General features: G+C 43.2%; 1 protein-coding gene across 13 annotated transcripts in view; it reads right to left on the bottom strand.

The window, feature by feature from the left end:
• LOC311274230 (AT-rich interactive domain-containing protein 1B-like) overlaps nucleotides 1-15,861 on the bottom strand; it is a 216,168-nt gene that overhangs the window by 31,460 nt on the left and 168,847 nt on the right. For all 13 annotated transcript variants that reach the window (XM_084381733.1, XM_084381731.1, XM_084381739.1 and 10 more), the window contains 2 exons: nucleotides 12,200-12,286; nucleotides 8,691-8,870 (listed from right to left, as the gene is read on the bottom strand). In XM_084381733.1, the coding sequence (XP_084237859.1) occupies nucleotides 8,691-8,870; nucleotides 12,200-12,286 (267 nt within the window). The remainder of the gene's footprint in view (nucleotides 1-8,690; nucleotides 8,871-12,199; nucleotides 12,287-15,861) is intronic.

Genomic DNA, 15,861 nt, shown 5'->3' with positions numbered 1-15,861 from the left:
CACTAAAACACACCAACTGTACATGTCAGTGCAGTACACTCCCACACACACACACACACACACATATGGAGCACATCACATTGTATTCCCTCTGCAGGCACTGGGCCTTTTCCCCGCCGATGTTCCCTCCCTGGGACAAATCCTCTGCAAAATAGAAATGGAAAATGTGGCATCCTCCATTGTGAAGGGGGCTATTTATTTTGATTTGATTAAGGGTGCTTTAGTTGGGCCTCACTGCTTAATCCTCTGAGAATATGTCTGGAAAAGGGGATCAAGTCCCTTTAAAACCTGAAGGCTTTTCCGCACGCTCAAACGAGGGAAAGTTGAATGACAATATTCCACACGGGGGGAAAAAAAAACATCTCCGAAAATGGAAATGGCTTCTCAGTGTCCTCGAGCTGCTTCAGTGAAGACACTTTCCACATGACATAAGCCTGCGAGTCCAACAGAGGGAGAGAGCGGGAGGAAGCAGCAGAGGGTGGGGGCGGAAAGAGAGGAAGACAGACAGACAGAAAGGTAGGGAGGGAAAAAAAAAACCTCCTGCACCCCCCAACCCCCGAGATAGGATTTATATTGAATCAAAATAAAAGTCTTTCCCATAAAAGTCAGCAGCTCCGGTTGAATTTGTCCAGAAATTGTGATGAAATCTACTGTGGGAGATGGGAAAAGAAGAAGCGGATTATTTCTGGAGAGGCTTTGGTGAGTCGGTGAGCTGAGTACAGCTGACACCTGTCAAGGGTTTTGGGGCTATAATAGGGAAGCGTTCAGGAAGAAAGGATGTCTGCTAACGAACACAGGAGGATATGTAGGGTGTACAGTGCATGTGTGTATATGTGTGTGTCTGTGTGAATGCAAATAAAATGCTTCTGAGACCATGCGACCAGTTAGAAGACACATTTCCATGTTTCTTCCACTCATAAGCAACTGCCTACGACGCTGTGGAAAATCCTGGGAACAGTGCCCTGCAGCTTCCTCCCTCTCGGCGCGGGTGGACGATTTGCTGCAGATGAACAAGGCCGCAGTCAGCGACCTCTCTCAGCCCTCTTTGGACAGCTGTTGAGCCCCATGTCATGGCCGCCTGCCATACATTCCCAAAGCCTGGGCGGACACTTTGTGGTTTTTGGCCCTTGTGACAGAGTGAGGCTCCAGCACACCTCCCGGGGAGTTGTTTATATCACACAGTCCCATTTGGACAATCTGCATTTTTTTTTCTTTCCCGTTTTGGCGGACGGGCCCAAAAGCCCCAAAAGTGGGAGTTAGTGTCTGGAAGTTTCCATGATACAACTTCACTGGTTGTGGGTGAGAAGCCAAATGGAGTCGAAGAGGTTTGTGTTGAAAAAAATGTGTTATTAAGCAGCATCAAGAGAACGTATCCGTCTTGATGTACTACCATTCAAAATGTTCTAGTTGTGGGCTACGTTTGCCTCGGCTGACAAAGGAAAGACAGAGTAGCTGTGGGACTGCGTTAACGCTAAGCTTTCCTATGAGTCTTGCTCTATCCTGACAGGAATGATTCACTTGCTGAAGGATTGGGGCTGCGCCAGGGCGCTTCTTCAAGGACAGATAGTGTACTAACCCACTTTTTAAAATGACTGAGAGCTCGACCATGAAATTCTAGGTGTTTTCAGAAGAGTCATTCATGATTTCTAAGGCTTAGATTAGGTGAGGAGGCTGGATCATGAGGCAAGAGACAAAATAAAGATAACTACAGAATATAAATGTCACATTAAAATTATAATTATAACATATATGACATGGTGTAAAGGAGAAATATTATGCTTATTTTCGGGTGCATAATTTTGATTTGGGTTATAACTAGAACAGGTTTACATGCTTTAGTTTTCTCTGTTTTAGCTCCTGTCTCTCGAAGAATACCCAGTCTGCTCTGATTGGTCAGCTCACGCAGGCCTGAGCCAGCACCGCTCACAGTGTTTCCAGCCGGCTCTGTTATGTTTTCAGCATCCAGTTAGCTTCAGCAGTTCATCGCTGGCAACACGGTCACATTAAGTCATCAATAATGACCTATCCTAGGTATAGAAATCCCTTCTAACTTTGATCCTTCAGTTAACTTTTGTTAGCATGTCTTTCCTTAGCCATGACAGTAGCTTCATACAGTATAAGGTAATATGAATTGTGAGCTGTTGATGGTTTTCTGTGCAAACCCTAACTTTCAAAAAACATAATCTAAGTGCTAAGAAACTCCACTTCCTGTTGCTCAAAACGAGCCAGAAGAAAGAAATCTGCAGTGTTAGCATTAAAATATACCGTATGCAAATAAGTGTGTCATCTACTTCACCTACTTTGCATGCTACTCATACTGCTCTGGAAACCAATCAAAGAGGGACAAGAGGAAAAGAGGACAAGGAGGATGTCATTTCTTATTTGTCCCTTCTCGTGTCCTTGTGGCTGAGTCTTGGTTTCCTGCCTGCTTCTCGGGCACTTGGTGCCTTTGGGGAGTCTTGGTGGTATTTATAGTGCGATGGAGGGGAGGAGAAGGAGAAGGAGAGCTCATGGTGCTTCGTTCACAATTACATGGAAATTCCCAGCACGGTCACGCATTCGGGCGGACGCTATATCCTGCGCCGGGTTTAATCCCCGCAGTCCCGCGGGAGAGCTGGAGTGTGACCGAGCAGATTAACGTCTACTGCTTCCTCAGCAGACTGGACCGTCCAATGCTAACAGCCGAGGCAGTCATTCTCCCGGCTACGGTGGAGTATGGGATGATGGTGCACCAACGCGCCCTCCGGATCTGTGAACTCCATCAATAAGGAGTGGAACGCAGATTACATGGCTGCATGCTTGAGCTGCCAAGGACAGGAGCAGGGCAGACTGTCCATGTCCCCATGTGGCTGAACACAAATAAAAGAAATGAATAACAGCATTTTTCTCTCTTGCTTTTTTTTTGTGGATGTGGATGTAGTGGTTTGAGGAGGAGGGTTTCGGGTGTGGAGGTGGGCAAGAAAGAAATGCGGTGTGCTGACAAGAACAAGACACTGAGTTATGTATTGTAAACCCTAATTTGAACTGTTTCTAATGGAGTTTTATCTGTTTTAAAAGTTTAAATATCTTGAAATCATGCAGATTAGTTCTGTCGATAATATCAACACAGACCATTGACATAGAATAACCAATGATTGATTTCTCCACTCGCTTTTCACCGTTTAGAGACCCAGTATTAGACTGCAGTACACATGTATGACTTGCTGGGATGGATACTTTTTTTTGCAGCGTCTTCTCTTGCCAGAGGCCTTCACATCCTCTCCCAGCCACCTCAGCACCTTCCCCAGCAGGGTGTCTGAGCCTAAGCAGGACTGGGGTGCGCCTTGGGGCTGACGAGCTCCACACACTGTCAATTTCCTCCGAAAGACTCCACTCCCTCCCCGGGGCGCTGGCTTTTTTGGCTGAATTACACTGCGGCTCCAGCAAGGCACCAAGGCTTAAAAGTGCTGTCTGAAGCATGGTCATTACCAGCGAAGTGCTTAACCCTGCGAGGGGGGTGGGTGGAGGGAGCTATGCGATGGGTGGGAGAGAGAGCAGGAGAGCAGAGACAGACTCCAAATCTATCTACTATAATGGCCTGATATCCTCCTCGCCCGTCCGTCTGCGTGTCCACTGTTCTCAACATGCTGGCTCTGTACCATGTCCAAATGCACGTCTTGAAAACAGCTGTCGGAGTCATTTGAGTCCTGAGGAGAGCCTGATATCACCGCACAGTACGAGATCAGTTTAACTTTGGATAAAGAGGGCTTTCAAAGGACAGCCATAAACATTTAGCAGCTTTAATATTTTTGGGGGAAAACTGGGCAGTCCTCTCTCTGTAACAGCTCTCATTTGGGCAGTGAGAAAACAGCGAAAGAGGGAAGCTTTGGCAGGGTTCGACTTGACATCTATTTGGAAGAAAACGTTTGGTTACAGTCTAGGAAGCAGACTTATCTAATCAAAGATCTCTGGAAATAACTGCTAAATATTTTAGTACTGTCAGTAAAAGGGCCATATCCCCCTGCAGTCTCATGTATCACCATAACTGTATGTCGGAGGGAGCTTATGTAGTCGATTACACAAGCTGCACTCCAGAGTTACACAACACCAAACGGTTTTTATGCTCTTCGGTAAGCTACAAACTGGAAGCGCCGGCGAGCATGATTGCTGAAAAGTTAGTATCGCACACACCACACACAACCTAAAAGCCCAGGAAGGAGGTTTTCCCAGCATACAGGCGGGCAGGCCAAGAAAAACAGCAGAGTAGAGTTCAGAAACTTGGGAGTGTGTTTCTGTGTTAGCTAATGGCTGGCTAATTTGTTAGTGCGCTAGGGAGAGGGAAGGGAAGCAGATGGAGCTGTCATTAAGAACAATGACCAGCAGCTGTCTGCCCTGTTCACCCTATGGTCCTGGCTATGTGCTGGAGCTCATAAGAATGGTTTCCAGTAGGGGAGATGTTGGGAGTAATGCTTTGATATTTTATGTGTATTAGCAATTTTTCTCAAAAGAATGGAAATATGAGGAAGGTTAACAGGTTTTGTTTTAGGGTAAGGCTGTGTTCAGATAGACATTAGCACTGATAGAACAAAGCCTTTTCATTTTCTTTGAGTCAGAGCATTGTGTTGACACAGTGCAGGTGCAGAAGGCCACTTCAAGAAACTCTGGGTGGTCCAGCAAAAAGTTGAACTTAGCTCGACTTTAGCCAGAATGCAATGCAACATCATCCAGCAAAGCAGTCCTGGCCAGCTAAATTATCTACCAGATTGATGAGGCTGACAAAATAAACACAACAATACAACTGCACCACAGAATTAACACCTGAATAAACACAATGGACCATATTCACACAATGGCCGTTTTCTTCTGATGTCACACTCAGGGTGGGAAACTCCAATGTTGGGATAATGCTATGCTACTGTGTTCCAGGTTGCAAGTCATATACAGTAAATGTAATGAATCAGACATTTGTTTTGTTATTTCACCACTTGTCAATTGATCAGCAACTGAAAAGACACTGGATAGTGAAAATCTGCAGGGACATCAGACTTTATTTCAAGGTAAAAAGACCCATTAGCTGGTTAATATTCAATTACATCCTCGCTAACGAAAGTAGGATTTATTGGAGGGTTGTTGTATCAGACAGCATCGGTTTTATCTGGGTGTACCTAATAAACTGCGAAATGTAGATACAGCAGGTAGTAAAAAAGAGAATATATATATGCTTGTGTCCTGTACAAATGTAGTCTCGCAAGAAGTGTCACTTTTTAGGTGCACACTGCGCTGCTGTCTGAACATATCCTAGAGTACTGATGCAGGACAGATGCAGCTCACTCGCAAGTGTATTCAATTTGAATGAGAGTGTACCATCATATATATACTGGATGTATTGTAAATGTGTGCGATGAGAAGACAGCGGGCCTGAGCTGTTCTTTCTGTTTCTGAAGGGAACATCTCTCCTGTCATCACAGTGAGATTTCACGCTCATCTGCCTCCGGAGCTTCTTCCAGGCTAGTCCGCCTCGCTGTCGCTCTCTGCTTACTTTATTTCTCTTCTTCTCTCTGCTTACTGGGCTGTCAGCCCAGCCAAAGTCACATTAAGAGATAAGAGTGGGTGGAGAAGGGAGGCCAAATACCAAATGCATTAGGGCTATTAATCAACATTAACAAATGCGAGGGAGAGGCCGCAATTTTGGGAAAACACACGCACGGATGGGCGCATTTATCAAGGTGACACATTAAAACACACATTCACCAAAAAATACCATAATGTTTCGTCTGGTGTGTCGCCAAAGGCAGAAAACGAAGTACAACAGCAGATGTCAACGTTTGTTGGATGGCCGGGAGTCGTACGTTGGAGAAAACAAGCGAGCGGAGAATGCTTAATTATAGAGAGAACGGTCCAAACTTTTTTTTTTTCCATATTTCCTTAAATGTGTGTTTTTTTTCTCCAAGTTTTTTTCTCGTGTATCAGAAAATGCTGGTTTTGATGATTGTTATGACTGATTCACCAAATGTCTCATCAAACAGGCCTGTATACTGTGGCAAACTGAGCCAAAGACTATTGCTCCAACAACTGCAGTCACAGCTTGAATTAGAGAAGTTAGCTGTGCTTTAAAAGAAGGAGGTTTGCTAAATATATTCTCTTAGTTAGCTCAAACAAGCAACATATTTTTAGTCTTTACAAGTTTCGCAGTTGTGGATCTCTGAAATTACTAACTTTTGAAGCCCTGTGTTTGTATGCTGGGCATCTCGTTATAAAAAGCTTCCCTCTCAGAGTAAAGTTCCCCCTTATGTGTGAGATAAAACGCAAATCTGTCTCAAATCTTTTTGATTATGTACACACACTAACACAATAAATGTATCATTAAAGGAAGAGACAGTGCACTTTTAGGACATGGCACTCCCAATCATAGGTAAGGTGCTATAACTATTGCAGAAGTCCTTATTTTTGGTGCTGGATTTATGGGATGTTTAAGAATGCTCTTTTTTGGATACAAGAACCTGCTTCAAACACTACTTTGAGTTTATAGAAGTATTTAATGTAACAAATATCCAAAATCATGCCATGTTTGAGAATGGAAAAATGATTGATGAACTATAAAAAAGACTTCACAAACACTGGCCCCTTTTTCCAACATCGTGCCTGACGACAGGGCCGGACATCATCATTCAGTGGGTAAAACCTCACGATGTGTCAGTCTGCCTTGTCAGTCTGAAGCTTCCTCATAATCTTGTCATGAGGAGGGCAGAGAGGTCCCTCCAGGGTTCAAGCGTCTCATGAATATTTCTGAGAGTCACACCTTCAGAAAGAAGTGTTTTTTTAATGCCCCCAGTGAGACCCACCACACAGGATGACAGAAGACTGTATCTGTGTGAAAGAGAAAGAGTACTGCTCGTAAGTTTGAGAACTCTTTAGAATTGTTTGTATTTCTGCGTAAAAGTGCTCTCAATGTGATTAGATTAAGAAGTTACAGGACGAGAACCCAGTTGAATGAGTAACACATAAAACATTATACTTTTGTCATCTTATCATTGAGCAGAATTATCTCACATTTAGTTCTGTTGAGAAAAAAAATGTGAACCTTCAAGTTAACTGATCGGTACTATACTGAAACCTTTGAACCCTGCACAACCGATGGTAACTGTACCTAAACACAATAGCCTTCTGTTTTTTTTTAGCAAACTTTAGACGGGCAGCAGTGTTCTTCTCGGAGAGTAGTGGCTGTCTCCTTGCTATCCTGCCATACATACTATTCGTGTTCAGAGTTTGTCTGATGGTGAACTCATGAACATTGACATTAGTCAATATAAAAGAGGCCTGTAGATCCTCAGATGTTACTTTGTGACCTCCTACAGTATTTCGAGCCTTGCTCTTAGAGTGATTTTTGTTGGATGACCACCCCTGGGTGTTGAATTTCCTCCATTTGTACACCGTCCGTCTGACAATGGATTGGTGAGAAAAAACTCTTATGAAATGGTAACCTTTTCCAGCCCTTCTTTTCCGAAAACTTTTTTTTGTCTGAGCGCTGCAGAAATCCACTTTGATGGAGGCATGGCAAACTTCCACACTTCCTGTGTGGTGAAGATCACAAACCAGGTTTATATTCTTTCAATAGATCAAGGACTGTTAAACTCATACCTAATTGTCATCCCATTTATCAAAACGCCTCACTTCAATTATCCTTTTAAATGAACGGATGACCGAGAGGTTCACACACACATTTCCAACAAAGACATGAAATGGTAGATAACTGAATGCTGCTAATTAAATGACTGAATAAGTATAATTATTGTATTATTTGTTTATCTGGGCCCTCTTTATCTAGTATTAGGAACTGAATGAAGATCTGATGACATTCTAGGTGACATTTAAGCAGAAACAGATAGACTGGCACTATAGATAGAATTAGAAACCAAAACAAAAGATGGCTATGTCTTTCAAAATGAGTCTTTATGTATCACTCATTAGCAAACTCTCTTTGAAACCAATTAACTGATGTCAAGGCCCAGTGTGATGAAGAATTGGGGTCCAACAGTCATCCTTCCAAACTCCTCTATAACCCCTTTGAATGAACGATCACTCCAGTAAGATGAATGAGAAAACAAGTTGTTCTACAAATCTGATGTCAAGTAAAAGTTTACGCAGAAAGTCAACACAGGACCTGTTTTCATAATTAATTCATTGTATAGTTTGAAAGGAGTCAGCCTTTGGGAAATCAAATTATCTCATGTTGGCTCTCCAATAGTCTTTCTCAAACTGTGGCCTGACATTTACATTCTCTTTTTGTGACAGGAGTTTTTTTGTGTTGTTTCATTGAGCCCGATTCCAAGGACGCGCTTTCTCATTAAAGCCTCGGGATAAAGACACAGTCGTGTTTAAAGGAATACACTGAAATTTGGGGGGGGGACTGCTTATTTGGTCATATTACAAAGCTAGACCTTTAGATCAACTTTTGTGCCGTCAATAGATTGTTAGCTCTTTATTAACACTTCAAAGCAAATCAAAAGTAACTTCTAAATCTATTACCGAAACTATTGTATGATAAAGTGTCAAAGGCCTGGTTACACCTCCACTTATGATCTCGACAGAATCACAGAAATGAGTGAATTTGCTAATGAAGTAATTCTGATGTATAATCCTGAGAACAAAGTAGGGAGAGTTGTGGGAGAGTAAGTGGCAGGAAGAAGCAAAAGGAGTGAACAGGCTCTAACCTTGGTGTCCATACTGGGATCCTTGAGGTCCATAAGGGCCTGAGGGGCCACTCTGGGAGTAGGGACCCATCCCGGGATACAATGGGCCCCCAGGTGAGGGGTGGGGGGACATAGGAGGTCCGGACTGAGGAGAAGCAAACTGGGAGCTAGCCTGGTTTCTCTGCATGTTGGACATGAACCCTGAAAAGCACAAATACACATAAAAAGCAACGTCAACACTTAGCCTATAATGCTCAAGGCCTAAAACCCAAAGAGCTGTTCAGTAGTAAATGAACCTACACAGTGAAATCAAATGTTGACTGAGGAATTGAGCGAAGGTGAGTGGGATCATTCTCTTGCTTCACAAATCTGGAGATCCACTAAATTGTCTCATGTAAAGAGAACCTTATTTTTCATTAAAGCCCTAATCTTTTACCTGGGCTTTGGCTCCTGTTACTCGTAGATACACATCAGTGAGTAACACAGCATCGAGTGGGCATCACACAAATTGCGCAAAAAGGACAGGCTGACATGTAAAAGGAACCTTGAGCACAAATAAACACACACTCTGATCTCTTCATAGACTCTATCAGTGGTCAAAGCACAGGTCGACATGGCCTTAAAGACGTATGCCGGCAAAAGCTGAGTCCATGTGTGTGTCTGCATTTAAAAGAATGGGCAGAATGGAATATAATAAAAAATCCAAACATGTGCTCCGCTCTCCACAGAATAAACCGGTGATTTGACCACGGCTACTGTGTTATTCTAAACCGTTCTGTCAATAGATGTGTCAAAGCCTCTCAGGCCCGAAACTCGCCTCCACCATTCAAATTGACATTTGGAGCGATCCTCGCTTGGGCTTTGCTCTTTCAAGCCTCCCCTTCCGTTTTTAAAACCCACAGAAAGGTCTCCCAATCCACCACGAATGAGGAAAGGTCGCTGGATGGCCATTGAGGGAAAAAGAGAGAGTGTGTGGGCATGTGTGTGTGTGTGTGTGTGTGTTAGGAGGGGATTCAGTATTGCAGATTAGGTGTAAATGGATTGGGCGCGCTCGACTGTAAAGTTTGATAGCTACCCGCTTTGTTGAACGAGCGCGCACAGACCGACTCTTTAGTGAGTTCGGGGTTCAGGGAAAGGAAGTTGGAGAGGGCACGTTGACGCTTGTATAATTCCTCGTTGCTACGAGGGCGGGAGGATCGGTGAGGAGAGAGGAGGGAGATAAAAGTTTACAAACGCCGTGTGTATCCACGTTATGCTTATGCGCACATACATGCGTGTACATATTTGTGTTTTCTGAGCGTGTGGGGGGAGATAACGGCGAAAACAGAGCAATAAACGCGCGATGTCTGTGTGCGCGCGGGAAAGAGACCAAGACAGACAGAGAGAGAGAGAGAGAGAGAGTGTGTGTGTGTGGGAGGGAAAGACAGTGCAACGGAGGGAAAGAGCGATTGGGGCCTGAAAGTGCTTAGGCTGCGAGTGCTGGGTTTAAGGAGCGAGGACATTATTGTAATGTTTTGCTTCCATTAGGGTAAGGGGATTCTGGAGAGGAGGAGAAAAAAATTACAGTGTGTAATATCGCGCTTTAAATTGCCTGGAAAATGGATGAGGAGAGGAACATTGTGCAGACAGTGCTAAAAGCAAATAACACATTCAAGGATTTCTCTCCGTCTCTCTCTCTCTCTGCTTCGTTCCCTCTCGCTCGCTACACACACACACACACACACACACACACACACACACACACACACACACACACACACACACACATAAACCTTTCTCTCTTTCTGGCAAAGCGAAGGGGAGCTCTCAACCGGACAACAACAACAGGCAGTCGGCGAAGCACGCGAGAGACAGTCGGGAGGGGAAAAAAAAGGGACATTCAGCGGATTTATGGAAATGAGAAGTGGAGAGAGGCTCTTACGGAGGCAGGCACTTGAGCAAAGTGGGGCGTGTGTGTTGGGGAGGGAGGGAGGGGGGGGGGGATTTAATCCTAGCTAGCAAAAACAGCAAAAAACAACAGCCAGCCCTGTTAACCGGCGCTGTGTGTTTCCTGGACTGGGCTGGGGAGGGCTCGAGGGTTTACAGGCATTAGAGAGCAGCATTAAATCCCAGGCTTGATTTCATCATGTTGGGAAATAACCTTTTACAGTCCTTCGCTCGCTCTGTCTTCATCCATCCACTCCCTCTGTCTCTCTCTCTCTCTCTCTCTGATGCTAACTGCTCTTCAGTGGCTGATAGAGAGGGAGAGTCACAGTCACTCCATTAAGGTTACATCCCAGTCTCTCAGGTTTTTTGCAGTGTTGTGTGGATGCATATTTTTTTTTTTCACGAGCAATTCTGCTGTTTTTAGTAATACTCGAGAAGTGGCCGTAATTGCAGGAAACAATTTCCCGTTTTGGCGGGCACATGTGGCCTGTGGGTTAGCAATCACGATACAAGCCTTTGGCAGCCAGTGTGTCCAAAAATGAAGTGGCTCTGTCAAAAAAAAAAAACACACTCTGAGTTGAACATAGTCCAGGATAAGTTGACTAAATGTTTACTGTTACATATTTACCAAACCATTGTTTTACCATGACCTAACTTGGCCCACGATGAGGCACAATGCTAAATCCTTGTGTCTGTGTGTGAAAGCACCTGCTCAGCTGAAACGACAACAAGTATCATTTAATCCAGCATGTGTTTAAAAAGTTAGTTTTAAACACATACTGGACAAGAATACAGAATATGAAAGGTGTAAAGTGGGTGGCACACAAAGTCAGTTTGGAACAGCAGAAGAAAGAAAAACAAAGGCCTGCATTGAGCCAAACCAGCCATATTGTTTGTTTACATCCTCCACAGAAAATCTTTCATTACAATCATTGTTATTTCTTTCCTCTGAGCACAGCCAACATACCATTTTTGTTTTTCTTAGCTATGGTCTCTACTCTTCATGCACGCCTCACCGGTGTGGAATGTAAAGAAACAAACTATTTCCACAGCCTCTTTTAATCTGAGTGTGATGTGCAATCTGTTCTTTTGGACACTATATATGTTGATCACATACAAAGACTACAGTGTATGCATTCGCAGGCCAACCTAGTTTCACTAAAATATATTAAAAAAAAACGAATGCACATCATTCCACTCTACAAACATTAAATTTGCCACCTGTCAATTTCATACTTTAAATAACCCCAAACATAGCTGCTAACTGCTGCCAACTGTCGGTGCCGTTAGCTGGTAAGCTTAGTTTATATTAGCTGACTCTGCCCGGACTGGCAGCTTGAAGCACCGGGGGATTGTTGGTGTTGTTTACTATCGGACTATCACAATACATAGACATACTTGCTTTAACCATACCAACACACAATCATAATCACAACTGTTATTTCTTCATATGTTGTTGATCATTATAAATTTTGACAGCTTTAACTTAAATTCTTACATATTGCACCTTTAAGCTTTGTATTCTCCTTGTAGACAAACAACGTTCACTATTCCCCTCCCCGACAAGGCCAAACACCAAATGGTGGCCACACACATACACATACCTCTCTCTTGAGCCATAGGCGAGCGGGTGATTGGCGGGTGGGATCCATCTGGTCCATTCCCAGAGTTCTGCGGGGCCATAGTGGAGCCTGAAGAACAACGAGAGGATTGTTGGATTCAGACATCCACTTGATACTGCACTGACTTGACACATTTCAGAGCAACAACGGTTCAACTCTGTCTTTTCAACGAAAAGCTGTCAGATTAAAAGAAATTGTTTTTGCACGTATTGAATACTCTTCTTTGCATGAAGCGAGGTCAACAGAAAATGGATTTATATTTGCTTCCCATTCGCTTGAAAACTGAAGGAACTGTTGTAACAATAAAGCAATGGATAATAACTTTTGTCTTTTTCTCCGCATTTATTTCAATGGCACAGAAGTCACCTGGTTCAAAAAGTTTTCTGCCACTCGACTGCTGGAAGAAAAGCAACGCGACATCAGTATTAAGTTGAAGGTTTTATCTTCAATGAAGCTGCTCTGGATTTGTTTCTTGATGCCAAGAGCTCAGCACAATCACTATACATGAAGTTGTTTGCGGTTCACTATAAGCTAAATGACAAATGCACTTCCAGAGGACATATTAAGTCATTGGACCCTGTGCCACTTCCTTGTGTAAGCATTAAAACCAGAGCGATCCCCTATAGAAAACCGGAGCCATTTGAGGCTCATTGATTGTGCAGGTCTTTGGGCTGCGCCTGTTCCATTGAAATCCAATAGTGAGTTGAGAGTCTGATTAGGACAATGGCAGACAGAGACTGTGGTGGATTGATTTGGCCTAGAGGAAGGAGAGAGATGGCAAATTAACCTTTTATCTTTGGATTCAGACCTGAGACAATGAGGAGAGGGAAGGACAACAGGAAGAGTGGTTGGTGTTTTTAAACTGCACTGGTTGTAGTTCGCTGTAGATGAGGCGACGCTATTCAACCGTACATGTTGTCACTACTTATATTCACAATTACAGTGTATGTTTTGACTTGACTCTATAGAAGTAGGACTATGTGCCAAGTGTAATCGTCTACTCAGGATGATGCATTATGAAGTACAGGAGGGCTGTATTAACACATTTTTTGCTGCTACAGTCTTCTTAAAACTCACTGTGAATATAAATCCCTTATTATAAAGGGAACACTTCACATTATTCAATCACAAAGCAGAAAGTGTGCCGCTCCGAGATGTGTGTGTGTGCATACGTGTGTGTGTGTGTGACGTGTCTGTCCACAGTAACAGTAATACATGACTGGAGGTGGCACACTCTCCACATAAACAAACCCAATTAAGTCAACATAATTGCTTTGCATAAAACCGCATAAACAACATTTCCATACACCAGGCCGCCTACACACACACGTGCGCGCAAACACACATGCACACAGACACAGAAGTCATTGGACAAACAAGTGTAAATAAACACACTCGAACACACAAGGAAACACTCGTAAGAGCACAATAAGATATGTGCTAAAATATTCACACACACACGCACACACACACCCACAAATACAGACCCCCTGCCTCACACATGAATAGATCCAGCGGCGCTGCTTCAAAGAGGGAATATTCGATTAGTTACTCTGTCACCATGTGGCAAGAGGGAAGGGGAAAAACGTCAGCGTGTGAACGTTAAAGAAACAATGCACACTAGTTGTGTGTGCTTCTGTGCCCATATGTACCAGTGGCAAACAAAACACTGCTTTATTTAAGTTAAGGCAGAAATTCCAAACAATCTTAAAATACTCCATTATGAGCAGTTGTGAAGGAGTACAGATACATTACTCTAATGTATACACTCCTGGTATCAGAGTAATACTTAAATGAAAATACAAAGTATTCTTCTCAAACACAAGTTACTTTCTAACCGTTGATGTTTAATTACTGCAAACTCCTGCGCTGTTCTGCTCAGTAGTCATGGTCACCTCCCCAATCCTGGGCCTGCTGCAGAGTTTTGTGTTTTTGTCTATATGTCACGGTTTTCACTGGCCCGTTTGTGATCAGATGGCCTTATGGGCTACAAAAATTCAGATGAAAGGTTTAGATATTAATTCAAATTGTGCTCATTACTCAATTACATTTAGTCTGTGTAGAATTGCAGACTTGGAAAAATACTCATAAAAGTATAGCAGTATTAATTAGATACTTCCACCCAATAACGAGTATAAATCTTCACATGCAACAGAAAGAAACTCCTAAAAAGTAAATGTACTCCTTATGCACTGTGGCATATGTGAATGTTTATTACAATTTAAAAAAATATTATTATTAATTAAGCATTACAATGTAATTATGCAACTGTCATAAAACAGAGGAGTAAAAAGTACAGTATTTGCCTCTGAAATGTGGTGCAGTAGAAGTACAAGTTGCTCAAATTAAACCTACGTACTACTGTTGTCACAATACTGGAATTTCTAACTTTGAAACACCATGAAAAAATCTATATTTGATACCATTGGGGTATTTATAGTTATTTTTATAAAAAGCTGTAACGTGACAACGAGACATGACTTTTCCTCTCCTGACTAGTTGCTGAGAACAGCAGAAAGGAACAGCAAACAAAGATTTTTTTAAAATAAAAATGTGCATATCTACTCGCTGTCGAAGAGAAGCGAGAGGGAGAAAGCGAACCGGTGTATTGGTACCGCAGAAAATAAGTACTGAAACAAATATTTAGATTCGACATGTATTGAATGATTGACTATGTACAATACTCCAATACATGTACCTGATTACTTCCCACCACTGCTATGTACTGTATGTATGTGTGTATGCAGCTGTGTGTGCGTTTCTGCACCAGTGTGTGCATGAACACTTGACGGTGCCGTTCATGTAGTCTGCGTTTACGTGTCTGACCGGAGGACCCTAATGCCTCTCGTACTTGCACAGGGTCATGCCCACTTGTTGCCAGAGGGACAGATTTAGTTGCGGGACGAGATTAGACGGGTGGATGGGTAGTTAGGATGAAGCACGCTAGCAGGAGTTTACTGAACCCTTAAACTATGAAGTCGACCCCGATACGGGCTAGCCTTTGTGTGTGTGTGTGTGTGTTTGTGTGTGAGCAGGGATGCATGCCAGGCACCAGCTTTGCTGTCAGACTCTGTTTGTTTGGATGGCAGAGTGGTGGTGGCAGCAGCTTGGACTGTATGTGTGTGTGTGTGTGTGTGTGAGTGCCACTAGGAAGGTACAAATAGGGAACAGTGCCCTCCATGCTCCACTGCTCTCTCAACATACCGGTGTAAATTGTCACCACAGATGAGATTAATGCAAAGACATACGAGTGCATTTGTCCATGAGCGTTGTACGTGTGTGAGAGATATACAAAGGGAGATAAAGAAAAACGACAAGAAACAGAGACCTTGCTGGGAAAGAGGAAATTGAGAAACAGACGAGAGAGGCGTGGTAGTATAGTTGAGTCCTCCTTCCCTCTTTCTTTGCGATGAACGTGTGAAGCTCGGAGCACTTCGTAATTATTTCTCGACCAATTACTGTCCAAACAAAGCCTCTTCTCACATCTTCTCACTTCCTCCCTTGCTTTCTCTCCTCTCCTCTCCTCTCCTCTCCTCTCCTCTCCTCACTGTAATTTTTAACAGGGTGCCATTAAATAATTACGTCCAAATAAAACAAACAGGCTCCACAGTGAGTCCTGGCACATTTAATCCGTATTATTAATA

This window comes from Pagrus pagrus (genome assembly GCF_965226575.1).
Source record: "Pagrus pagrus genome assembly, chromosome: 18".
NCBI classification, from domain to species: Eukaryota; Metazoa; Chordata; class Actinopteri; order Spariformes; family Sparidae; genus Pagrus; species Pagrus pagrus.
The sequence above is the reverse complement of the archived record's forward strand: the minus strand, read 5'-3'. Positions and strand labels throughout refer to the sequence as shown.